Source organism: Paramormyrops kingsleyae, chromosome 9 (genome assembly GCF_048594095.1).
Source record: "Paramormyrops kingsleyae isolate MSU_618 chromosome 9, PKINGS_0.4, whole genome shotgun sequence".
Taxonomy (NCBI): Eukaryota; Metazoa; Chordata; class Actinopteri; order Osteoglossiformes; family Mormyridae; genus Paramormyrops; species Paramormyrops kingsleyae.
Window position 1 is genome coordinate 1,657,285 of NC_132805.1, and position 25,443 is coordinate 1,682,727.

At 46.6% G+C, this 25,443-nt stretch overlaps 2 protein-coding genes across 4 annotated transcripts in view; one reads left to right on the top strand and one right to left on the bottom strand.

Moving 5' to 3' along the window:
* Positions 1 to 3,870, bottom strand: part of creb5b (cAMP responsive element binding protein 5b) — a 47,499-nt gene extending 43,629 nt beyond the window's left edge. The window contains exon 1 of one of the 3 annotated variants that reach the window (XM_023802524.2): positions 3,755 to 3,870. Coding sequence is in view for 2 of the 3 variants with exons in the window: in XM_072715998.1 (XP_072572099.1) it covers positions 2,609 to 2,629 (21 nt within the window). In the remaining variant the exon portion in view is untranslated. Of the gene's footprint in view, positions 1 to 2,608; positions 2,775 to 3,754 lie in introns of those variants that run through there. The other 2 variants (XM_072715998.1, XM_023802523.2) reach the window with 2 other exon arrangements.
* A 3,036-nt stretch (positions 3,871 to 6,906) lies between these two features.
* Positions 6,907 to 25,354, top strand: jazf1b (JAZF zinc finger 1b). The gene is made up of 5 exons (XM_023802525.2): positions 6,907 to 7,141; positions 16,562 to 16,634; positions 18,386 to 18,582; positions 22,382 to 22,551; positions 23,245 to 25,354. The coding sequence occupies exons 1-5, from the start codon at positions 7,027 to 7,029 to the stop codon at positions 23,419 to 23,421; spliced, it is 732 nt and encodes a 243-aa protein (XP_023658293.1). The 5' UTR covers positions 6,907 to 7,026; the 3' UTR covers positions 23,422 to 25,354.
* Positions 25,355 to 25,443: the final 89 nt, after the last annotated feature.

The following is a 25,443-nucleotide window of genomic DNA, read 5'->3' on the forward strand; positions in this document are numbered from 1 at the left end:
AGCAAAGCAGTTCCAGTGGTACAGGGCTGCCTGGATTTGAAGGACTTGCTTGTCAGTGTCACTCTCCTACACAGTTTGATACGCTGTCACAAACTGTTAGAACTTTCCAGCAGAAAGACCACAATCATCTCTTACAGCTTGGCACCTCCTGAGCACTGAACAGAGACGGTCTCTCGCTCTGACTGGTCCTCTCATACCCACATTACAGTCACCCAGATCCCTCTCAAACGCTGAAATCAAACTTTAACATGGGAATCTGACCGCTGCCAAGACTGAAAAGCGATCGGCTCGGAGCTGGGCGGCCAAAGGCATTACGTACAGACAAACATACGCACACGCAACAGCAGGAACACGTTAGGTTATAATATCGTCGCTAAATTGATTGGTCATAGACATGCTATCTGCATAACCTTGCTGGAATCAGAGCAGTCCTGTCCGGGTCAATATCAGGCCATGGAATAGAAGGGTTGCAGAATATAGGATTAAGAGAGTAACCAAATACAAAAGGATCATATCGTAAAAACAAAACGTCAAAAATAACTCCCCCTCCTTTCCGCTAGAGAAGATTTGAAGAATAAAAACAAAACCATGCGGAGGGACTTTATTAGGCAGTAATTAAAATTCACTGCGTTGGTCTGTAGCTGAGCCACGCTCTGCAATAAGAGCCAATTAACCTTGACTTTGTCAAGTGTAGCTTCATAACACACGTTTCACATGCCCCCCCACCCCCCAAGCAAGAGACCAATCGATTGCTCATTCGAAGCGGCCACGCGGACTCCCTGCCCCACATGCGAGGGCCCTCGGCTTAACCACTGACGTCTCAACTGGCCAAGGAAATTTTTTCAATGACACGCCAGAAGCGGCTCGTGATGCAAACTCGCTACATGATTGCGGGACGGGGGTGGGGGGGTGGGGGGGGTCCGGTTTCACGGGACGCTGCAGAGGAGCACTCAAGGTGCACATCTCTGGGGGGGGGGGAGGGATGGGCACGGACTTGCCGCAGCCCCAAATCTCCCGCTCTGCTGGCCTTATCCAGTACAAGTTTGGGGTGAGATAACGAAGAACCCTGAGGCTGGAAAGGAGGGTTGCTAAGGCAACACGCGTCAGCAGCTCTTAATAATAGTGAGACAAACACCCCCCCAGAGCAGTCAACCAAGTCTTCAGCAACACATCCCCTACACCCCATACGATGAAACCTCCCGAGCGATCCCACAGCATTCGAACACCCTTCACTACACTGGAGAGGAGATCCCTGTCACTAACATACCTCCAAATATCTACCCCTAATGATCCTATTTGACTCACATGATAATAAGACAGTGTAGAGCTCACAAAAACAGAATGCACAAAGTTTCCAGAACAGTCTAAGTAAAGTCCAACAATGAGTGCTGAAGTTTTTAAATGTCCATTTATCAAGATATTTTTCTGACCAAATGGGGGGGCAAAAAGTATCATCAGTTCTTCATTGTTCTCAAGCATAAAAACCAGTAGGCATTGTTGAACCTGTAACCCAAGCAAAGTGAACAAGGTGTCTGCAGTCCAAAGACAAAAAGCCAACCGCATATATGATCGTCGTCGTTACTTAAATACTAACTGGCCATTACTGACAGCGGCTTCCAGCATGTGCCTAAATACTGTCACATAACATAGCGTAGGCCAGAATTTCACTTCTGTTTGTTGTCCCAAAAATCCATGTGGTTTGTTTCGCCCAGCAAAACGACATACAATACATTCCTCTGAAATACTTTCTTTTCTCAAAATGTTTATGTCAGTATGTGATCAGCAAGAGCGAACATGTCTAATGAAGTATTGTTATGCAACGCCAAACATTTGCACCTCTCCTAATAAGCCCATCTCTACAACTAGAGTTTTACTTGGGTTATTGTTTCAAAGAAGCAATAACGCACATAAACAATAAATAAAACTAAAACAGCCTCGTTTTTATTTTATCATTACATAAATGTGGCTTATGTATTGCGCTTGTAACTATGGTTTGTTTATTATTGTAATTTTAAAATGTAGATTTAAGAAAAAGTAAAGATGTAAAGGCTATAGCGGGCTACTGTCCGTTAATAGTAAAACCTTGACTAATATATTTAAGTTAAAATTAAATCTAAACATCTCCTGCTGTCACATTTAGGTCAAAATAATTTACATTTATAACGTTGACTATTTTTGAGCAAACGACTCCCACAGCAATTTTAACTCTGGTTTTGAAACATGTTCAAATGGCTGATCTGCCCCATCACACTGAACAGAAACAGAGCATTTAACAAAAACGTAACTGAACATTTATTTTATGTAGCCGAGTCCCTGTCTAAATGTTTTGGCTTCTTTATAGCTTTTTGGATGACTAGAGAACATAGGCATGCTTTACATTTATGCTCGAATCACATAATTAAAGTTGTATACGGTAACTACACTTTTTATAAAAAAAAAAAAAAGTTTGTTAATATTATGCTACGTTTAATCCGATTATGAAAAGTTTAGACACACAGATGACCTAACATAAGCAAAAGTAATGGATGATAAAACATACATACATAAACAAACAAACAAACAAACAAACAAACAAACAAACAAACAAACAAATAAACAAATTCTGTACCGGGCACGCGTGGTATTCCATGACAGTAAATTTCCCGCGATGGACAAAACTCCACAATTAATTAAAATTTGTGTAAAGTGGTAAAAACGACAAGTTCTTAGTAACTTCGCGGCCTCAGATGAGAGAGTTTTCAGCCCGTGGGCTTTTAAGCTTGAGAGTGCTTCGTCAGCAGGTCCCTGGGACCCTTCAATATCTCCGTCGCTTAATCAAATACTCAGACTGCCCTGCAGAATGACGTAATGCCAAAATATATCTCTCTCGTTTGCAAAAAAAAAAAAAAAAAAAAAAAAAAAATCATACAAACGCATTTCTCAGTGTACCGGAAATCAATTGAGGGTAAATACAGCATTGTTATTTTCGACATGTCACTCATTGCGATTCAACACGAGCATGAAACTATGCGTAGTGAGAAGCCGCCGGTGATGCCCGTGCACTTGACTCGGGAGGCTGCAACGACTCTTTGTTGGAGCAGAAACTTGTAACTATTCAAAATACCACTTGGTATGAAGTCTCTGGCAATACGGTGATGAATGAACTGACTAGCGCATGAGATCATGAGGACCAAGGTGCCAGCCTTTCGCGGTTTGTCCCGGGACCGATTTCTTTCGGTCCACCTCACCTCTTCAAAAAAAAAAAAAAAAAAAAAGAATAAGTATCTGAAAGCGAATGCACGGCGGATAATCCTCTGAGCCCGTGATACCGTGATCTCAGTGCATCGGACGGGAGAGACAAGTTCGCATGCGCTGTTTTCGGAACAGGACGGGTTCAGAGGAGCGCGCCTGACAGCTCGCCGGTGGAGACAGGCACTTGTCTGCTGGTGCAACAACTTCAGCAACATTCAACACGCAATCTCATCCCCTTATTTGTCAGCACCCTATACTCCCGCAGGTAGCTAAAGCTGTCACCTCTGACTTTATCAGCGAAAACGGTCCATTACCCAGGCACTGAATCAAAGCTTAATTACCCACAGGAAACGTTTTAAAAAATATTTTGGGCACTGTAAAATCAGACTGCTGTCGGTTGCTTTTTCACAACTGAGAAAAGAAAAACAGTACGAAATTAAGTTCATTTACAACTCGCGTCTGCACGTACAATGTGAGGTGTAATACGAGTTGTTCACGGCGGAAGGCAATTCTAATAACTTACCAAACAAGTGCAGAAAAGAAGCAGCACTCTCGGAGAACGAACCACGTTGAACTGAGAGAAGATTACAATGCGTTCTATTTAGAGAAGCATTACATCACCTTTCGGTGACGTCACGTGGGATTCCTGAACTTCTAAATCATTGCGGTCCGCTTGGGGGCGGGGAAAACTGGGCGGGGCCAGCGACTTCACGCACTGTGTAGCGTAAGGTGGGTGTGCCACTCGGCCAGCGACAGAGACGGCCTGTTCACGGACCTGTGCCGTGCTGCTGCATGTAGACTGCGAGCCTTAAAAAGTCAAAACATCCATGTAGAGCCGTGTGACCGAATTTGTTCAACACTTATATAAGAGGTTAGAAGACATCTGTTAGGGCATTTAAAGAAAGCGTTTTGTGAGTGCAGAGAAATAAAGTGAATTTTTTATGGGAAATCGGAGAGATGGGTGGAGTGTAGACCCCGTCTATACCAGTTCCAATAAACAGCGTTTGAGCGGCACTGTTTTGTAAATTACTGACTGACTCGTATTAATACGACTAATGAGTAATACAGCGGACTTGAGTAAATAAATAATTGCGATAAGTAGAGACCTTAAAGGTAGATATAGAAAGGCAATAACAGTCCTACTGAGTCATTTGTTTAGACAATCTCCGGAGTTAAGGGATTTCTTTTAAAGATTCGTACTTTAAAAAGTTATTATAACCTTTGTCTAATATTGCTGGCGGCAAATAAGCAATATGAAACGTAAATGAAAAAGCAAAATTACTTTTATATTTTAAAAATGGAATTAGTAAACACAAATATTTACCTTTGTCTGTTTTTATTACTTTTTTTTCTTTACAGCGGAGTCAAAATGTAAACAAAGGACTTTGAATGTTAATCAAAGGTTGGCTATGGGGAATTGCAATGACTTATTCGGACAAATCCCTACAATCGTGTCAGTATTTCTGGAGTTATTTTAAAAAACCGAGAATGAAGATATTTTTTTTGCACTTTTCAACACTGCATGTACACAATGGGCTGCTCTTGCACTCATAACAGTTGCCTCGGATATGACGGGGGCTTTGTTTTGGCCGAGGGCTTATGGGTAAAAAAGAGTCAGCTAAGAGCAAACGACTCTGAACCATCTGCCTTCATCTACTGTTGTTGTGTATTCCCACTGTGGCTTTTTAGTGCATCATTTCCATTTGAGACACAACCTTATGTCAATAGTAAATTTATTTATTTATTATGAAAAAATGGAAATGGCCTCTTGACAGCATTTGATTACAAACTGATTGAATCTTAAAACTATGCATTGAAATGGATCAGAGACACTGGTTATGGGTGTCCTTGAGTTAGCATCAGTATGGACGTCAACCATTCTGAACTGTTTTGGGACAGTAGGCAGTGATGTCATGTTCCCAATGCATACCACATGCACACTGGCACCTAAGGGAAACATATCCATGTAGAGCGTGTTGAGTGCTCTGACGTTCACAGGAATCACGGACAAGGCCCAGCGAGTCCCCATTACATGCACTCTGGGCACCAGACCAGGAGTAGACCAATCACCAATGAAACACGGGGGAAAAGTCTCAAGACACAGACTGAAATGGGGCAGAACCAGCAAAGCGGACAACAAGATTTTGTCTTGACAACACAGGACCTACTTTTTGTAGATATTCCAAGTGATTTTACTAAACTTTTTGAAATGTGAAACAAATCTAGAGCAGCCAGAATAGGGAATGGGTGTTTAGTCTGTGGTGACAGACATTGCCAAGTTAGGTTTCTGTGTTACAGATAGGTGACTTAAACCATGCAGTATTTCTTACACTGCACCAATTGCATATGTGGGACAGTGAATAACAGCACACATTTAATTGTGGTTGTTATATGTCCTAGAAAGTGTATTCCAGACACAGAACAATGAGAACATATTTAATATCTCTGCATTGTACTATTACTTGTAATTTGAGTAATACTGTTAAACATTACTAACCTCCTCAGTTACCATGGTTTACCCAGCTCAGATTCAAGTGCTATAATGTCTTAATCAGACACACTCAACCTGTGATGGTTAATATCAGTCAGTAAACCAAATACTCACTACCCTATTGTTTGGGATCACAAGTTTCTGTAAATTATTCTGGTAATTTAAAATATATTTGTTAATATACTCAGAGGCATATCTCTGTGATGTTAGTGTTCTGCAATCAGACATTTAAAATACTACTCTAGTAGACCATTCTAGAAATACAGGAACTTATTTAGCAATACCTAAACGCAAATAAAATACTTGTTTGCATTAAGCAGACTGTGAGACTAACAGCCTGTAATTTACCTAGGAAGATCCGTGGTTTACAGCGTCCTCCAGTGGACGTTCAGATATTACAGCTAAATTGTGACATCTATGAAAGCATGTTTTTAAAAGTGTTGCTTTACTATGGACAAATAATATAGAATATAATTGTGGACTCAAAATTTCGGAAAGAAATATTAACGACATTTGATATGCTGATGACACAACACTCAGCTACTCGGCTAAATGTGAGGAAGAAAATGTTATAGCCAGAAGAACCGCCGCTAACCTTAGTGCTAATGGTGGAGACAACAAAATCATCACAACAATTAGGACGCGTGAAGAACAAGGTAAAAGAACCAGATAAGAAATAAGTTTTTTTATTTCATTGTAATAACCCTTTACGATTTCTTTCAAGTGGAAAAATAGTTCTAAAACAATTAGCATAATTGAATAACAAAGTATAAAAAAGAATTAGATTAACTTCATGAATCTAATTTATTGATTAAAAAAGTGAAGAGTTACATTTCATCCATTAATGTTTGCCGTTTTGACTGTACACTGCTAAGTGCAAGTCCATGTTTTCATTTTCAGTGGGAACTGAGGTAAGGAAAGCATAATCTTAAAAAATTAAATGATAAACGTGTGGATTGGGCTTGACACCTAAAATAATACGACGACTGAACTGACCAACGCATTTTAGGGATATTTCTGTTACTTTTCGGGTGTGCGGTGCTTTGTATGACCCGCCGTGTTTCAGGCTCATAAGTTATTTCGGAAGACTTGTGATCTAGCAGCACTGGACCGGCACAGTGCGACCCGCTCGCTAAGTGGCCGGCTGACGAGTCTCGCGGACAGGTACGTGTGACGTCACGGCGCTTCCTCGCCGCCGCTGCCCCGTTTCCCCTCGCGACGCCGCTCCAGCCGCCGCCGCCGCCGCCTGGCCGTGGACGCCCGCGCCGCCCACCATTTTTCAATGTAGCTAACTGGCTAACATCATGACGGGCATCGCCGCCGCCTCCTTCTTCTCCAACACCTGCCGGTTCGGGGGCTGCGGGCTGCACTTCGAGAATCTGAACGAGCTCATCGTTCACATCGAGGACAACCATATCGGTAAGCGCCGGCCGCTCCGAGTCGCTTTCCGGAAAGCCCGTCTGGATGAGACCGCCGGCCCGGCTCCGTGCTGCGAGCGGCGCTTAAGCCCTTCGACTTCCTGCGTACCCGGCGGCGCCGACGTTAGGGTGTGGTGCTCCGAAGGGCGCTTTTCTGGTTCGGCGACGGACTTGTGAACCTCAAGTGACACAGTAGCTGGACGTATTTTTGGCGAGCACTCGTCTCCGCGGCTCGCTTAGGGTGGGTCAGCGCGCCGGCGCCATGTGTGCGCGCGACTCGAGACTCTGTGGGGCGCGCGGCTCGCGCGGCTGTCATGTCACCGCTAGGCCTGGAGCGCGCTTCGGCACGGGACCGGCGCTGAGTGAAAGCAGTAAATGATATACTAATCTAATAAATAACATGAAAAATAACATTGTTGTTTTTATCACGCCTTTGTTGGACACCGGAAATGGCTGTTTAACAACGGCGAGTAGCGTAGAGAAACATTTGGCTAAAGCTGTCGCCCGTAGCTCTGCGGTGCCGGGGTATTACGCGTTGAATTTCTTCTTGCTCGGCGGTCGTGGTGCCGTGTTTTTTTGCTGGGGCTTATGTTAGTGAAGATCGTCCGGTGCTGAGCGTTTTGGCGGCCGGAGGGAATGTAACAGCGCAGGGATCTTTCTCACCGCGAGGGCTGCCGGTGCATCACTTGTTGCAGTTCTCCAGTGCATCTCCTCCCCATCTAACTGTTAGGGCTTCCGACTCCTGCGTTTCCCTTATTATTTCGCGTAATTTGTTTTAGTCTTCTGTTGTTTTAGACTTCTTTTTTTCTCAATTAAATTGCTCTTTGTGTCTGTGTCTGCCCCGTGACAGACTGGCATCACGTTCCCGGTGCCCCCGTGTTATGTAACTGTGCCTTCCGGGGTGGGTTCCATGCTGACGGTGTACTGGGTATGTGCTTATGAAAGATGGATGGATGGACGAAGGGGTGAAGTTAAACTGTAAACCTGTGCGGTTGCTGCTTGTGATGTGAGGAAAATGCAGAACAGTTTTGCTTTTTGTAAGTATTAAGCAAATAAATACTTCTGTTATTCAAATGCATTTTGGAAAAAGACTTAAACTTGAAAAAGAGTACTGTGCTGGATGAAAATGAGATAAGTAAAAATAGTATGTCACATTTTGATTGATTTGATTGTTTGACTGAAGATTGCATATATCAGTGCAGGCATGTCAAGTGGGGACTTGATGTGTCCTGTCCTGGAGTCAGTACTGTAGCACATGATTAATATGTATTTCCCAGGAAGAACCCAGTCTGTTTAACTGGCTTTATAACAGCTTATGCTGAAAAGAAAAATTTTCCTTAAGCAAGTACTAACAGGTTTAGTTGATACCCTTTTCCACCTAAATGAATTGTACAAACACACTTTTTTTTCCTCTTCACATAGCTCCGAGCTGTGACTAACAGTCTACTCTTAATGAGCTTGTTTGTATAAATGTGTCCCTCCAGTTTCATGAGAAAGTGCCTTTATGTGACTTTAGCAGAGGAAGCGAGGGGTTTTGTGTCATGTTATTATTAGTGATCAGGCTGTGTCTGGCAGGGAGCTTTGAGGGTCGTGTCCTTAACATCACTGTATATCAGTAAATTAGCAGTGCGCGTCCATTGTTACTGAGTGGATATTGAAAAATAGAAGTTTTATTATCCATTGTCGCATTTTAGCAGTTGCCCGTTTGTCATGGACGCATCTCCCGGTGACTGCAGCCGGCTCACGCTGTGGGCTGTTCTTCTGGCAGCAGCGTATGTTTGTTCTCCAGCTGCGCAGTCTGGCAAGCCATCTGTCCAGGAAGGGCATTGTCTTGACATTCGACTCCCAGCACTGGCCAAAACTGAAAGTATCTTTCAGATACAAGGGAATCAGAGACTTTTGCCTGTCAGGGTCCCGTGCACAGGGTTGCCCCCCCACCCCTCACCCTGTCTCCCCCCTGTGAGCTGATTCTCTATGGAGAAAGGATTTGGTCTCATGGGCTGGGGACATAGCTTTCTACTAGTTGGGAAGGACAGGAAGTACAAAAACCTTGCTTAGCTATGAACCACAAATGTTTATGGGTCACTTAACATTCTGCTTTGTGAGACCTCACTTTGTATCGAAGTTGCATTTTAATTAGATGTTTTTTTCCAGCAAAAATTAGCAGGAGGATTTTATTACGCGTGTTATGTTTTCACTCCGTCCCCTTGAAGACTTTACAAACATCTCCACTTCCTGCAAAGCAAATGCAATGAACAGTTGAGTAGGTCTGCACCCAAACGCTAGGTTGAGTAGGTCTGCACCAAACGCTGGGATACTGTTTGAGTTTGTCTTGCTGTACTCGCGTCCTTTCCTTTTTAACGTAGCACTTCTGCCCCATTGTCCCCAATTACTAGGGCACCGTTTCTCCAATCTGTGCAAAATCAATCACGTAAAAGCAGGGCAGGAATCCACAGGTATCCGCATGTCAGAATTGCTTAGTGCTGTTGTGTACCCATGATGGCATGGTGCCATCTCTCCCCATACCGGCACGTTCCAGTTCCATGCCATCATTCCCCCTCCCTGCTTGTCACGCATGGGAGAAACCTGCTTCCCATTTTCATGTGACATCACTGCACTCTTCTGCTGCGTTACCTGTCCTAGAGCCCTTCCTTCCCTTGTCTTGCCCTGCATCTGCATGCATGACTACAGCATTTAAACAGGGGATGGGGATTTTGTGTTGCTTAGCAGCTTAAATTCTACTAACTGGAAAAGTAGAACTGAAAAATCCACTTTCTTGCACCAACAGCATATGGCCAGCAGAGGGCTGGTGAGCCCAGCACTGACTAAGGAAGGGGGGGGTGTCACGTGTAGGCCTGCGGAGAATGGCTGAAGGTGTCAGCCTTGCAGCTGCGCAGTCACTGGCAGGCAACCTGCAGCAAACCTTTGATATCAAGGCCTGGGTTTAGAAGGTCCAGAAAAATACCTGCAGGATGAAATGGAGAATTAACAAGCATGGTTTAAGAGGGGCAGAGATAGGACTTGGTGCTGGTCTGATGGAAGCTTCTCAGAACACACCCCCCCCCCCCACCACAGCATACCTGTTGCTCTAGTGCCATCCCATTAGCTTCACTGTGCTCAGTGTTTTGGTGGCTGATAAGTGACTGATAACAGCAAAGGGACACATTTTGTGAGTCAGACAGAAAGTGCAGTGTCACGTGAGGCAGGATGCAGTTGGTATGTATTTGCGGTCCTGCTGCAAAGATGGAAATTTCTCACTCCTGCTTACATTTTATAAGACCACAGCTAGTTAAACATGTCAGATTTAGACGTGTAAATAACTAATATGCTTTTAGTAAATGCTGTGCTTTATAGTAAAAGTACAGTGAGCTGCACAAAGATAATGTCACCTCATTCCTTCCCCACGTTTGTTGGAAATTGGCTGTTTGTAGAAGCTGCTTTGAAACTATTTCCTTTTTTTTTTAAGCTAATACTTTTCTATTCCCTAAATGCATGTGTCCAGCTCAGTGTGTGTGGGGGGGATTATGTTTGTATTGCATTGTGGGGACCAAATGTCCCTGACTATGTGATAAAAACCATTTTTCAGGTCCCCACAAAGATCTGTGAATGCAGTCAAAAGACTAAAAATGCCAAAACTCTCGTATTTTGTTTGGTTACTCATGGTTAAGGTCAGGGCTGGGTAGGGGTTAAGGTCGTCATGTTGGTATTAGCGATTTCCCCATAGAAGTGAATGGGGAGTCCCCACAAATATATAATTACAAACCTGTGTGTGTGTGTGTGTGTGTGTGTGTGTGTCGGACCCCTCTCTGTGGCACACATAGGTGCTGAATGCTTTTTTTTTTTTTTGCAGTGGTTGCCAGTTTGCAGTCTGTGTGCTTCTGAGGTGTGAGGATTTTTCAGTAGAAATGGCCTAAATGGCTTATTTGAGGGGGGATAAAAAGGCAGTTAGTGCACTCCGGAGTGGAAAAAATACCCCCAGCCCCTCCCTCGTTTGCCGAAGTGCCGTTCCTGGCGGGCTCTGCGATGCGCCGCCAGCCCTAATTACAGAGAAAAAGGGGGCTCTTGATTTGGCTTCTCTTTCCTTTTCATCTGGTGTCCTGCTGCTCAAAGCGCATTCTTCCGTTTAATTAAGGCGCTGTGAAAACGGAACCCTGCGTTCGCACACCGTGCGGCCCGCGGCGGGCTGGAGGTTCATGCTGGCAGCCAGCAGGGGTCGCCAGTGCACTGTAAGAGTTCTCACCGGCAGTTCTTTACCGAAGCCCCCCCCCCGAGACATACGGCCTGACAGCTCTGCATCCTGGTTTAATGACATACTAATCTGAAACATATTTATGGAAGTTGAGCCCTGTTGTGGCCTTAAGTTTATGCCCATATGCATGTGTGATGCCTGCATTATGATTAATATAGTGCCTTTGCCTTTCATTTATGTGCTGTGAAAAAAACCTGACTAATATATATAGTGTCCTACTGCTAATTCATTGGTTCATCTGTTTACATTCATTTATTTACTGTGCCGTAACTGTTTGGGTTGCTGAGAACATTTGCTGAAAATGTGAAAGAAAAAAAAAAAAAAAAAAAGACGACTTTGTCTGCTGGGGGGGGGGTTTCTGCTCAAGTAACCTAGTTACGGTTAATGTCCTGTCTGGTTTAACTTGTTTCTACCTTGTCTGAGCTGTTCGTGTCCTGAGGTTCTGACTGGGTTGCATGGTTGTACCCCCCCACCCCACCCCGACAGCTGTATGCAGGAGGCTCATTTAGGAGGCGTGGAATTCTCCCCCAAATCAGAGCGGAAGTCATAAAAGCAGAGTCTCTGGTACTGCAGCGCCTGCACCTGGTGGACTTAATTGCAGTACCACCCCCTTGCCCCCCAGCCATCAGCCTGACACTTTCATAGCTAAACTGATTGAAGAAGAATAGGACTGAACTTGTAAACATGACTCTGCTGAAGATTAAGTCCTGTTCAGATACAAGCCTCCTGGACAGGCTTCAGCACAGAAGTGAGTCTGTGGACTTGCCTGCGATTGTAAATGCTGGAGATGCTCCTTATTTATTTATTTAGATTTTTGCCTCAGTAGCAGTTCTGTGGCTGTTTAATTACACTGAAGAAACATTTATTTACAAGTCCCAAGAGGATTTTTCTTTCTGGTAATAATGGTCATCAAGATGAATCATAGATTTACTCTTTAAAAATACTACAAAATTTAGAGTGACTTTCTGCAAGAGTTACATTTAAAAATTTTTTTTTTTTTTGTAGGGATATGCCGTTTGCACTGTGGCTGGTCTTTCTGAGCCCGGGGGGGTCTGTGCATGGTACAATGGCAGCTTTGAGAAAACAAATCACAGATTAATACATTCCTTGTCAGTCAGAACATTAAGTGCGCCGCAGTTTGGCCATGTCGTAAACATGTCACCATGGCGTTTGGCACACCATAGCCATGTGGTGCATGGCACACTGGGGGAACAGGGGGGCTGTAAGCAAGGAGGGGCAGCAATTTCCGTTGGGGGAAGTAGCATGAAGCGCTTCCCTTTTGGAAACGGAGCTGTCACGCGAGCAACAGGCAGAGAGGCTGCGTCTTTAAAAGCCAGTGACACGCTGTAAGGACACGCTGTCATGTCGCAATCTACACACTTCGGGGGAACTGTGGAACGGTCGAGGCCCGCAGAGTAACACAGGACGCAGTAAACGACCACCAATGGACCACCGCTGCGGACCACCTGTTAGACAGACCACCTCCCTGCTTCTGGTCCCCCAGACCTGTTGTCATTTACGTGAGTCTCACCCCCCCCCCCCAAACCCCTCTGCTTTGGTGGCCTTTGACAAAGCAGTCAGAGGACGTGCCCCCCCCCCCACTTCACTTCAGAGTCCCCTTCCACTACCCCCACTACCACCCAGGGCTCTGGTGCTTGTAGATTTATAGCGTGTGGGACTGGATTGATCAATAAGCAATTAAGCAGCCTGACTCTAGCCTGCTCGTTAGGGCTTCCTCTCTAACCCCCCCCCCCGGATGGTCAGTCATCACCCCCACATCCTGCCCCCAGAGGCCTCTCCAGGCTTCACATGCCTCCTGATGTCACACTCGCAAAACGTCGCAGCGTGTTGCTCCGCGTTTATGTGTGTGCGTCTGCGCCGGGGGGCGTGGGGCTGCAGGGTGCCGTGCACTAAACAGCACTAATGAAACACTTGCGTAATAGTACTGTATGTAATAACGTGTGTGTGCTTTGTTTTGTCTTTAATCAAGTTAATGAAACTTATCACAAGTCACAGATAGCAAGCTTTTAGGTTTTAATTCATGGCGCTTAGTCAGAGTTGATGGGATTGTGAATGCCTGTATAGGTGTTGCATTTCATTTCATTAAATTTTGTATTTTTTAAAAAAATAATTAATCATGTTTAATCAGGTTCAGCTTTGGTGTGTAGAGTGTACTGACAGCACGTGGATCAGCATGCTTAGAGGCTGGGGTGTGGATCCACGAAAGGCATCACGGTGTTGCCATGACACCAAGCCAGACGCTCTGGGATGTCGCCCACACACAGGTCTCTGATGATGCACAGGCTCTGCACCAACACCGTCTGGGCACCGTCCGCACCGTAGCCCAGTCTGGCTAGGGGAGGGGGCCCGCTCTCTCAGACATCCCCACATCAGGGTGTGGCTTAATGCCGTGTTTCCCAAGACGATTCTTGGGGACCCCCAGACTGTTCATGCTTTTCCTTCCTCCCAGCCCTGGCAGGGAGCAAAAATGTGGACAGTCTGGCATGGAGCCGGGATGCAGCAGAAACATGGACCTTCTAGGGGTCTCTGAGGGCCAAGTTTGAGAAACGCTGGCTTCAAGGACCACAGGGAACCGGTCTCACGAAGAAGCCCTGCCTTTATTCTGTAGCGTTTAATCATCAGTCGTGAGTCCAATGCCGGGGGGTGTTCACATATCCGCGGGAACTGTGTGTGGGATGATCCTTCATCTCGCCCAGCAGAATGCCAGCTAATTGGCTGGCTAGCAGAGCTCACATGACACTCCATGTGGAGGTGCGCCACTCACCCCCCTAACAGACGCATGTGAAAGTCGTACCGTGGGCCCTAGGTGAGGTGGGGTACCCCAGACTTCCGCAATCCCAGATCTCTGCCCCCATTAATTTCCTTCACGCCCGGATGGGCCTGTCTCAGCCAGTGCTCCACGCACACCCAGAGCACTTTGGCATCGCAGTCATGTTGGAGAATAAATAATCGATACTTTATTGATCCCCGTGGATCATTAAGCGCAAGTGAGCTTCCCTGTTTAAGTCACAGCACCCGGGCTGTTTACCTTCTGTAATTATAGCGTAAGGTCTGATGCAACTCTGATCCCGAAACCTGTACAAAGACCTGACAAAAGGAGCATAAATATTTGTGTTCTTAATTTGTCACAGTTTTGTAGTCATTGGCGTAGCCAAAACAGTGACGCCTGTTGATCAGAGATTACAAAAAAATGTCCCGCGTGTTCCCGTGTGTCAACGCCGCACCCAACAACTCTCTGAGCGCCAGGTTCGTCCTGCCGCTTCAGGGTGAGGCCGTAACAGTGCCCGGAGCGGCTTCCAGGAAAGTGGCATGATAAACCACAATGGCAGCATCTGCGCCACATTAGCGGCTCTGTCAAGGAAGTCGCATTTCACTGAACACACGGCACTCGCGCACTGCGGAAGTCGCATTTCACTGAACACACGGCACTCGCGCACTGCGGAAGTCGCATTTCACTGAACACACGGCACTCGCGCACTGCGGAAGTCGCATTTCACTGAACACACGGCACTCGCCCACTGCATGTTTCAGTAAAGCCAGTGGGCACAAAACTTGGTTGAGTGACAGTAAACGAACACGGAAAGGTAACTTTTCATTTAAAAGAAGAATTCTGCTGGGCTTCAAGCTAACTGGAGATTGTCTGTACGCTATTCGATGCCAAGTTATTGAAGTTTCACAAGTATGACAGTTTGCTATTGAACATGTTTGTCAGCAGTCTAATTCTTCTATTTTTTTTTTTTATATTTTATTTGGACTAAAATGCACTGTGTGTTTTGGATTTGGTTAGTAGTATGCTGTTGACACTGAAATGTATTTATAAATATTGCAGATTCTAATTTATGAAAAAAATACATATATTGATATTTTTTTTTACCGGTCTGGATATTTTGAAAGCCATTTAATATTTAAATCGCATCACTTTGTATAAAATATAGTATCCCTTAATTAGTAAAATATTTGGAAACTTCATGAGAAATACATTGCTAGGATATTTTTCCTTTGTGGATGTTCCTATGTCAGCCACAAGGAGTCAGTGTTTCCAAAGCTGGCTAAATCTAGCAAATGATTTATTGGGCACGCAGATGCGTGTCAGCGGGCTGGTTGCTGAGGCTGGCTCACCTCAGGGTGCGGGGGCTGCGCAGAGCAGCCGTACAAAGGCCGGGAAACGTCTGGAAAAAAGGCATAGTGGCAAAAAAAAATGAATGTGTCAAGTGTGGTCTTGTAGAGGGCGAAAAGAGGGCCGCTTTAAAACAGGAAAGGGGGAACTGGAGGCCTGTACACGTTCCTACAGGAGCACTTATAACTAGCTTTACCTCTGCTGTTTAATTAACGAAGTGTGGCGTGTGAAGTGGGTCTGTAACTCGGGGGGGGGGGCGGTGGGAGAATGCCGGCGGAAAGGCGGCATCAGCATGCTCAGCTTGTCCCAGTGTACAATACATCAGTTAATGTATTGGTATTGATCGGTATTCGTTACAAATCGAGATACCGGCATTGGTCCAGTGTCTCAGACTTAGCCGATATTGCCGGCCGATATATAAACTGCATCAATACTAAAAGTCAGCACCAAAGCTTAAGATGTAACTACTAAAATAATGGAGACGGTTGCATTGAATGATCAGCTATTTTCCGTAGAGGCGGATGAGAGATTTCGTCGGCTCATTCACCACTTGGAAGAGGTCTTCATGTACCAATGTTTTATACGGCCCATAACATGTCGATCTTCCATAAACCACAGAATAAGAAACATGTAGCATCACTCTGATAATCTGCACTGGCAAGCCTAGCAGGTTTTGCCGCCGGCAAACGCCCCCCCACACCGTTCCACAAGTTCCACCACCAGTACGACTGACTCAGAGGTTAGCCTGTTAGTGGAATTAATGAAAATGTTCACTAGAGACAGGGGGTGTCCTGACAGACTGCCATCCCCCCCCGAGATTTCTATTATTCCTGAGATTCACCACCATGACTAGTTTCCCAATCATGGAAATGGTTCAGCAGCATCATAAATAAATTAGAAGTTTTTTCTCGGCAAATATGTTTATATTGGCAGGATTGAGTTGTGTGGTTTTCACCCCCACTGCTGATGTGTTGATGGCACGTCCCAGAGAGTGCTACCCACACTGATGCGCACCCCCTCTTCCTCCTGCCTAGACACGGATCCCCGCGTGCTAGAGAAACAGGAGCTGCAGCAGCCAACGTACGTCGCTCTCAGCTACATCAACAGGTGAGCCACGGCGCCCCCCACTGCCCGCTTACTGCCTTCTCACCCTGCCAAAACAAAAAAATTACAACCTGTGTGTGAATTCACATGTAGGACATTTTTTGCATGCATATTTGATTTAAGGTTGTGCTTTCTCCACTTTCTCCAAAAAGGAATCATATCAGTGTTTACTGTGTACCTGCAATGAAAATTGAAGAAGAAGAAAAACATAAAACAACATTTCTGTCAAATCTGAGAGTACAAGGGCTTGTTCCTTTCTTGGCAGCCTTTTTTGTGGTTTGAACGTAATCTGTTAAATCCACTTTTTTATTAAGTGTCTGTGTGAATATTGTAGTTTATGGGTATATTTACAAAATACGTTTTACAGTGTGCAGTAAAATTCAGCCTAAATTATAGAGTTGAAAAATGACGAAATCTAAATGAATCGCTGATTTGAAACATACTGCATCATTACTCTGGTGGTGATGCGGACTCCCGTTTCTGCCGTGCTCTGAGGAAGCCGCTCCGGTGTCGCTTTCTCCCAGTGGCACGCCAAAGCTGCTTCTACGACAGACCCACAGGGATGCTTTGTGCGTTCACTGACAGATCTCTCAGACGGAGTTGGAATGAGGGCAGCCGGGCGGGTTATGTTTGGCGAAGGCTGTGTAGTAGCGGTGTTACCAGTCATCGACTTCCAGGGAAGCTAGGAGGGGAACCGTGAGAAACTCGGAGAGAAACCAGAACTTCCTGCTCCTCAGTGTAGCCGCCCCTTTGTTCTGAGGGTGGACCCAGAAGCTGGGATGTATGTCACATCGATACGGGCACAGTGAACCAGCTTCCCAGTTGGGTTCCACACCTGCATTCAGCTGATTCCAGTTTGCCGCAATAGGAGACAGTCACGGCCTGCGAGCTGCCAGTATGTGGGGTGATAGGGTGCTGGACTGCTCTCAACTCATTGTGTACCTTGAATGGAGCTGTCCAGGTGGACCCTACAAGACCAACCCTTGGTTAGTTGTCATGGTCAACAGAATTCTTCAGCAGCGATATTTGGATGTAACAGTCCAGGAGAGTCCAGTTAGCGCAGCTCCCTGTACACGGTCAACGGCCGCCAGCCGCACACCCAACCACTTCCTGCCTTTCCCACTAGCGCCCCCTCTGGCTCTTCAGCAGCATGATAGGACTCCATTCATGCTGATGACCAACTATGGCTACCAGAGGATGACACGGTGATGCATTCCTCCCTCCACAGTCCTACTCACCGCTCTTGTGCCCCGCCCCCCCCAGCACCCTGAACCCCGAGAATCCGATGAGCGGGTTCACGTCTGTCCTCCCTCCTTCGAGAGGAATGAGACGCGGTCCCAGGTGGCCGTGTCGTTACCCCACCATGCCGCATGTGCTGCAGACTCCTTCACACTGCACTCCTTCACGCTGCACTCCTTCACGCTGCACTCCTTCACGCTGCACTCCGTCATACCGCCTTGGTCGAGATTTGCTTTAATCGGCCTGAGCAAGTGCCCCGGCTGCAGGAAGGATTCTGCTGTTCTGCAGTGAAGTCAGCAAGTCACGGATAGGACAACCTGAGTGTAGCTCACTGGTATGGCCCATTTCCTGATATCTGGGAGGCTTCAGGATGCTGTCTGTTGTGTTCCAGCCATGGCGATCAGAGGATTTCCAACCATTTCTGCTCATGACTTTATTTCAAATAAATACCATAGTTCCTGTGTGTTAGAGTACATGCAGTCTTATTTATTGTGTGTGTGTCTGTCTGTCTCCAGGTTCATGACTGAAGCTGCCCGTCGAGAGCAGGAAACCCTCAAGAAGAAGATCCAGCCCAAACTATCTCTGCCTCTGACAGGCGGTGTATCCCGAAACAGTGTGTCGACACCCCCCCGGCACAGCAGTGGCAGCCTGACCCCACCCGTCACTCCACCCATCACTCCCTCCTCCTCCTTCCGTAGCAGTACTCCTACAGGTAGGCCACTGGGATTGAGTGGTACTCCTAGAAGCAGGCCTTTGGGACTGAGCGGTATTCCTATAAGTAGGCCTTTGAGAATGAGCGGTAGTCCTGTAAGTAGGCCTTTGAAATTGAGCAGTAGTTCTATAAGTAGGCCTTTGGGATTGAGCGGTACTCCTACAAGCATTCCATTGGGACTGACTGGTGTTCCTGTAAGCAGGCCTTTGGGATTGAACGGTACTCCTGTAAGTAGGCCTTTGGGATTGAGCAGTACTCCTACAAGCATTCCATTGGGACTGACTGGTGTTCCTGTAAGCAGGCCTTTGGGATTGAACGGTACTCCTGTAAGTAGGCCTTTGGGATTGAGCGGTACTCCTACAAGCATTCCATTGGGACTGACTGGTGTTCCTGTAAGCAGGCCTTTGGGATTGAACGGTACTCCTGTAAGTAGGCCTTTGGGATTGAGCGGTACTCCTACAAGCATTCCATTGGGACTGACTGGTGTTCCTGTAAGCAGGCCTTTGGGATTGAACGGTACTCCTGTAAGTAGGCCTTTGGGATTGAGCGGTACTCCTACAAGCATTCCATTGGGACTGACTGGTGTTCCTGTAAGCAGGCCTTTGGGGCTCAGTGGAACTCTTAGAACTTCTACACTGCAGAATGTAGCCTTTCTGCTTGTGAGTGCAGGGAGCGCAACTGTGTCTAAATACATTTTATAAGTCGCCTGAGGTACAGATGGTTGCTGGCTGAGTGATTTTTACACAGATATTGATGTGGTTTGAGTGTAATCTGTTAATTCTGTCTTGTTTATGAACAGTGTCCATGTAAAAATTGTTTTTACGACTTAACCTTACAAAGTTTTACAATGTACATAAAGTTTAGCATAAATTATGGCTTGTGAAGTTACCTGTGTGTACCAGATAATCATACATGATTATCCTGCTATTTCACTCCTTAGCAAGGTGGCTGTCCGTGTAAATCACAGGTCCCTAGTGAAGGTCTTGTTCTAAGTAGGTAATTCACTACGGCAACTTAACTGACCGTATTTTTTAAGGATTTTACGAGGTGTAAAAAGTATAGAAGAGCTGGATCAGATGCGGATGTGGAAAACACTCCCGTTCCTTTTTCTGAATAGTTTTGTGTCACAAAAACTACACTAAAATGAAAATACCTTGATAAATATAGCCTCTCTCTGCATGGCTTATGGGGAATGTGTGAGACAATGTGAAAGATGAATACTGAAGAGACTGGCCTGACTGCCTCACCAGTAGTACAGCCGTGGCCAAAGGTTTCGGGAATGACACAAATATTAATTTTCACAAAGTGCCTGACAAGCTGCCTCAGTTTTTATGATGGCAATTTGCATACACTGCAGAATGTTTTGAAGAGTCATCAGATGAATTGCAATTAATTGCAAAGTCCCTCTTTGCCATGAAAATTAACTTAATCCCAAACAATCCATTTCCACTGCATTTCAGCCCGGCCACAAAAGGACCTGCTGACATCATTTCAGTGATTCTCCCGTTAACACAGGTGACAGTGTTGACGAGGACAAGGCTGGAGATCATTCAGTCATGCTGATTGAGTTAGAATAGCAGACTGGATGCTTTCAAAGGAGGGTGTTGCATGAAATCATTGGTCTTCCTCTGTTACCCATGGTTACCTGCAAGGAAACACATGCAGTCATCACTGCTTTGCACAAAAAGGGCTTCATAGGCAAGGATATTGCTGCTAGTAAGATGGCACTCATCTGATCATCAAGAACTTCAAGGAGAGAGATTCAGTTGTTGTGAAGAAGGCTTCAGGGCGCCCAAGAAAATCCAGCAAGCGCCAGTACCGTCTCCTAGAGTTGATTCAGCTGCTGGATCGGGGCACCACCAGTGCAGAGTTTGCTCAGGAATGGCAGCAGGCAGGTGTGAGTGCGTCTGTACGCAGTGAGGTGGACTTTTGGAGGATGGCCTGGTGTCAAGAAGGGCAGTAAAGAAGCCACTTCTCTCCAAGAAAAACATCAGGGACAGACTGATATTCTGCAAAAGGTACAGGGATTGGACTGCTGAGGACTGGGGTAGAGTCATTTTCTCTGAATTTCCTTTTCAATTGTTTGGGGCATCTGTAAAAAAAAGATCCGGGGAAGAAAAGGTGAGAGCTACCATCAGTCCTGTGTCATGCCAAGAGTAAAGCATCCTGAGACCATTCATGTGTGGGGCTGCTTCTCAGCAAAGGGAGTGGGCTCACTCAATTTTGCCTTAGAACACAGCCATGAATAAAGAATGGTACCAAAACATCCTCCGAGACAACCTTCTCCCAACCATCCAGGAACAGTTTGGTGAGGAACAATGCCTTTTCCAGCATGATGGAGCACCGTGCCATAAGGCAAAGTGATAACTAAGTGGCTCGGGGATCAAAACGTCGACATTTTGGGTCCATGGCCAGGAAACTCCCCAGACCTTAATCCCATTGAGAACTTGTGGTCAATCCTCAAGAGGCAGGTGGACAAACAAAACCCCACAAATTCTGACAAACTCCAAGCATTCATTATGCAAGAATGGGCTGCTGTCAGTCAGGATTTGGCCCAGAAGTTGATTGACAGCAGCCAGGGCGAATTGCAGAGGTCTTGAAAAAGAATGGCCAACACTGCAAATATTGAAATATTGACATAAACCTAACGTGACTGTCAATAAAAGCCTTTGACACTTATGAAATGCTTGTAATTATACTTCAGTATCCCATAGAAACATCTGACAAAAAGATCTACAAACACTGAAGCAGAAAACCAATACTTGTGACATTCTCAAATCTTTCGGCCACGACTGTACTCCTGCTGGGAAATAAGTGAAGCCAGACATTGAGTGAGTAAAAGTATCAGGGAGACGTGGCAGGAAATCCCAGAACCTCATGCTTGTTCGGCATTCATTTGGGCCAGCGCCGTGTCAGATGATTCCCATGTTTTGTGCGTGATGTTTACCCCTTAATTTTCCAAATGAGGTCGAAATTAGGGCCTGTGTGGCTCCGGGTTTCGGTCTCCCTGCCTGCTGTGGGCTCTCAGCTTCCGCAAATAGAGTATGGATGTTTTTTTCCTCACTCAGCTGAACTCGTCAGTATGCCGGAGGAGACCTTGAGAACGGCCTCCTATCTCGGACCCGGCTTCTGGTTCTGTTTCTGCCCGGCTGTAGCAGGGTGGTCCGCTGCCTTCTCAGTAGGGCTAATTACAGTGGGCACAGCGTGCACAAGGTGTTTTAATGGCCCAGCAGATGTCGGCACACTTTTCTGCACACGAGCCCCATTGCAGAACCTTTAACGAGGTCCAAGGCTTCACCAGCTCCACGGTGGAAAATGTATAAATTCTATCTACCTACCCCCCCCCCCCCCACACACACACACACACACACACACACACACACACACACACACACACACACACACACGCACACACGCACACACACAATGCCTGACACCACAGTGTGGCCTTGCAGGACGGAGTCCACCGAAGCTGCCTTAGCTAGAAAAGTTCTCGCCCAACCGGCCCACTGCTCTGCGGCCCTAAAGTCAGCTTGAGCTCCCACCCTTGGCCACTGTCTTCACGCATTCCTGGCTCTGCTTCACGGCCAATACCCCCCCCCCCCCCCCCCATTAGCCAACTGATGGCAACTTGGCCTTCAGAGCGACAAAGTAAAAACCTGCAGGCTAGTTCCATCTGTCTAGATAGAACATCTGATTCAGCTTCTCATCCAGTGAGACAGGATTGCTTTGCTGTGGGGAGAGACTGCCCCCCCCCCCCTCCCCCCCTCACTCTCTGTTGTGACACCACCACCTGCAGGCAGCGAGTACGATGAGGAGGAGGTGGACTACGAGGAGTCGGACAGCGACGAGTCCTGGACCACCGAAAGTGCGATTAGCTCCGAGTCCATCCTGAGCTCCATGTGCATGAATGGGGGGGACGAGAAGCCTTTCGCCTGCCCCGTTCCCGGCTGCAAGAAGAGATACAAGGTGAGGCCCGTGCGGGGGGGGGGGCATCTGGCAGGGTGGGACCAGGCCAGAAAACAGTGAAGCTTTCATGTAGGGAAAACAGACGTAGCTACAGTATCAGATATGGAGAGTTGGGTTGCGATGTCTGTCATCACTGGTGTAAGTTACTCCCCGGTGGGCCAGACTATCACCAGAAATCTGAGGAAGCACTTAATGAACTTGGGTTTGAACAAAATATTGTGGTTTTCGAGGCTTTCCGTGGACACGTATGTCATTCGTTTAAAGTCATTAATTTAAAATTCAATTTCGACACCCATAAAAAGTTGAGCACAGCGTGTCAGGAAAACAGCACCGGGAAGTAACTGCCCCAAGTGTTCCTCCCGGCAGCCACACGGAGCCGGGGGGGGGGGCATTAAGATGGCTTTAAGAGGCTCCCTTATGTTCGCTGCGTAGAGATGACATGAAAAAGTGCTTTTAAAATAACATATCAATCCACTTCAGAGGGCCTTGTAAGTTTTTACGGGATTTTCCGTTCACATCTGGTGTGCGGCCAACATAAATTACACAGGCGAAGTGAAATTAGGAGCACAGGCAGGATGACGCCACGAGCGGGAAGTCGCTGCTGGAATTTAGGGGGGGTGGGGGTGTGTGTCTGCGGGTCCTCGTCCTCTCCTTCGTCATGTCACCCTTGCCACCCCACCCCCCACTGTGCAGAACGTTAATGGCATCAAGTACCACGCCAAGAACGGCCACCGGACGCAGATCCGGGTGAGGAAGCCCTTCAAGTGCCGATGCGGGAAGAGCTACAAGACGTCTCAGGGCCTCCGGCACCACACCATCAACTTCCACCCGCCCGTGTCGGCCGACATCATCCGCAAGATGCAGCAGTAGTGCTGGTCGCCGTGCCAACTCATCACACCAGCCTCCACCCCCACCCCGAGACCTTCCCCAACACTACAGTCGTACTGCATGCTTTAACTGTTCCCATTCGTTTCCCGTCTGTAATCTGAAATGGTGGATTCCTGCAGATTTAGTGGTTTTTATACATTTGCACACTTGTTAGCGTTACGTATTTCTGCCGACTTCGTCATTACGGTGCTAAATGTTTGTTAAAAAAAAAAAAAGAAAAGAAAAAAAAAAACTATGAAACGTATCTTGGAGACAAAATAGCAGCTGTGAGACCAGCCCGATCCCTGACGCCATCCCGATGGGCACAGGTCACGGGAGGGCGCTGGGGCACGAACGGAGGGGAGATTGACCAATGGCGAGTTAGGGGGTTGGGAATTAACGTCTCCACTCAAACTCCATCATTCCAACAGAAAGTAGTCTGGTAGTCGGCTATCTAGGGTTAGCTTAAACAGCAAGCCAGTCGGAATGTTTATAATCGACGTTAGTTATTATCTGGTATATGGCAAATGTATGTGAAAATTATGCCTTCAGAATCAGTTTTGCAATGTATGCTTTATTTCCCCGTTTCATTCTGTAGCATATTTTACTCGCGATACTTTGAGAGCATTTTAGGCTTAAAAGCTGCTTAAATATTTAGATTTTTTAATTATTATTTTTTAAAGTTTATCAGACCCAGATAGTTATGACTTCTCTGTGTTTGATGCCAAAAGACGATCTCAGGTCAATCGTTTTGCCAGCAATCGAGAAACGTGATTCTGCCCAAACATTCCCGCGACATCTGGACCGAACAGTTTTCCTGGGAATCCCCCACACGCGCGGCCCTGGTTTTCCCTCCTGAGGGCAGTTGGAGGACGGTCGTCCCCCTCCCCCCTCCCTCACCTGGATGAAGTCTTTTTAAAGCGTTTTGTTGTTTCCGTTGCCAACGACCCGCAGGGCTGCAGTGTGCCTGGGAGCCCGCAGATCCGCAGGGCTGCAGTGTGCCTGGGAGCCCGCAGATCCGCAGGGCTGCAGTGTGCCTGGGAGCCCGCAGTCCCGCAGGGATGCAGTGTGCCTGGGAGCCCGCAGTCCTGCAGGGATGCAGTGTGCCTGGGAGCCCGCAGATCCGCAGGGATGCAGTGTGCCTGGGAGCCCGCAGTCCCGCAGGGATGCAGTGTGCCTGGGAGCCCGCAGTCCCGCAGGGCTGCAGTGTGCCTGGGAGCCCGCAGACCCGCAGGGAAAACAAAACTGACCCGAGAGCTATCAGCCCGGCAGCACTGCTGTCGACACGCGTTTCATCTGTCCCCCCCCCCCGTCCCATGACTCCCTAGTAGGCCGTGCATTTACCCGATCTCTGACAGCCTTGTATTTTCTATCTCTGCATTCCAGTATATGCCTATGTAGCTTTATGGTGAAACTTCGTGGAGTATTTAGTTTGAACCTTATCGATTAGTATTCTGCCCGTTTCGTGCAGCACGAGGTGTCTGTTTTATCACAGCCCTGCCTCCTTTGGAAGGCGTCCGTACGGCGTGGATAGGGACGCGGCGGTACGGTGAGAAAGCATTCGTCCGCTAAGAGTGCTCTTCTCAGCGCCGTCCTGCGGAGGCGACAGGCCCGTCTGACACTCTCCAGCAACCCATCGCTGCATGATTATGAATATTGTTAAGGAACTCGGTCATACTTAGCTTAATTTTGTGACAGTATTATACAGCAGGTTTGGAGGGGGCTATTTTGATATATTGTGTATAGTGAATGTATTGTTACGTCTCCTGTAAGTGCTTTAAATTATATTTTCGTATGTGTGTAGAGAATAATGTACCAGTATGTATGAAGGCAAAAAGAGGATATGTTTTGGAACCGAAGGTGATATATTCTGTCAAACTTTCCTTTAAAAAGCTGCTTCTTAAATGTAAATCTTATTAAATTTTAAAGTATGAAAGGCTCAGGTGTGACTTTGATGTATGGCTTATGGAACACATCCACCGCAGAGACGCTATCGGAGTACGATCAGCCTGGCAGAGACACAGG

Coding starts and splice junctions, on each gene's coding strand:
- jazf1b (XM_023802525.2), top strand. CDS start 7,027: ATGACGGGCATCGCCGCCGCCTCCTTCTTCTCCAACACCTGCCGGTTC. Junction 7,142..16,561: donor CATCGAGGACAACCATATCG/GTAAGCGCCGGC, acceptor CCTCCTGCCTAG/ACACGGATCCCCGCGTGCTA. Junction 16,635..18,385: donor GCTCTCAGCTACATCAACAG/GTGAGCCACGGC, acceptor GTCTGTCTCCAG/GTTCATGACTGAAGCTGCCC.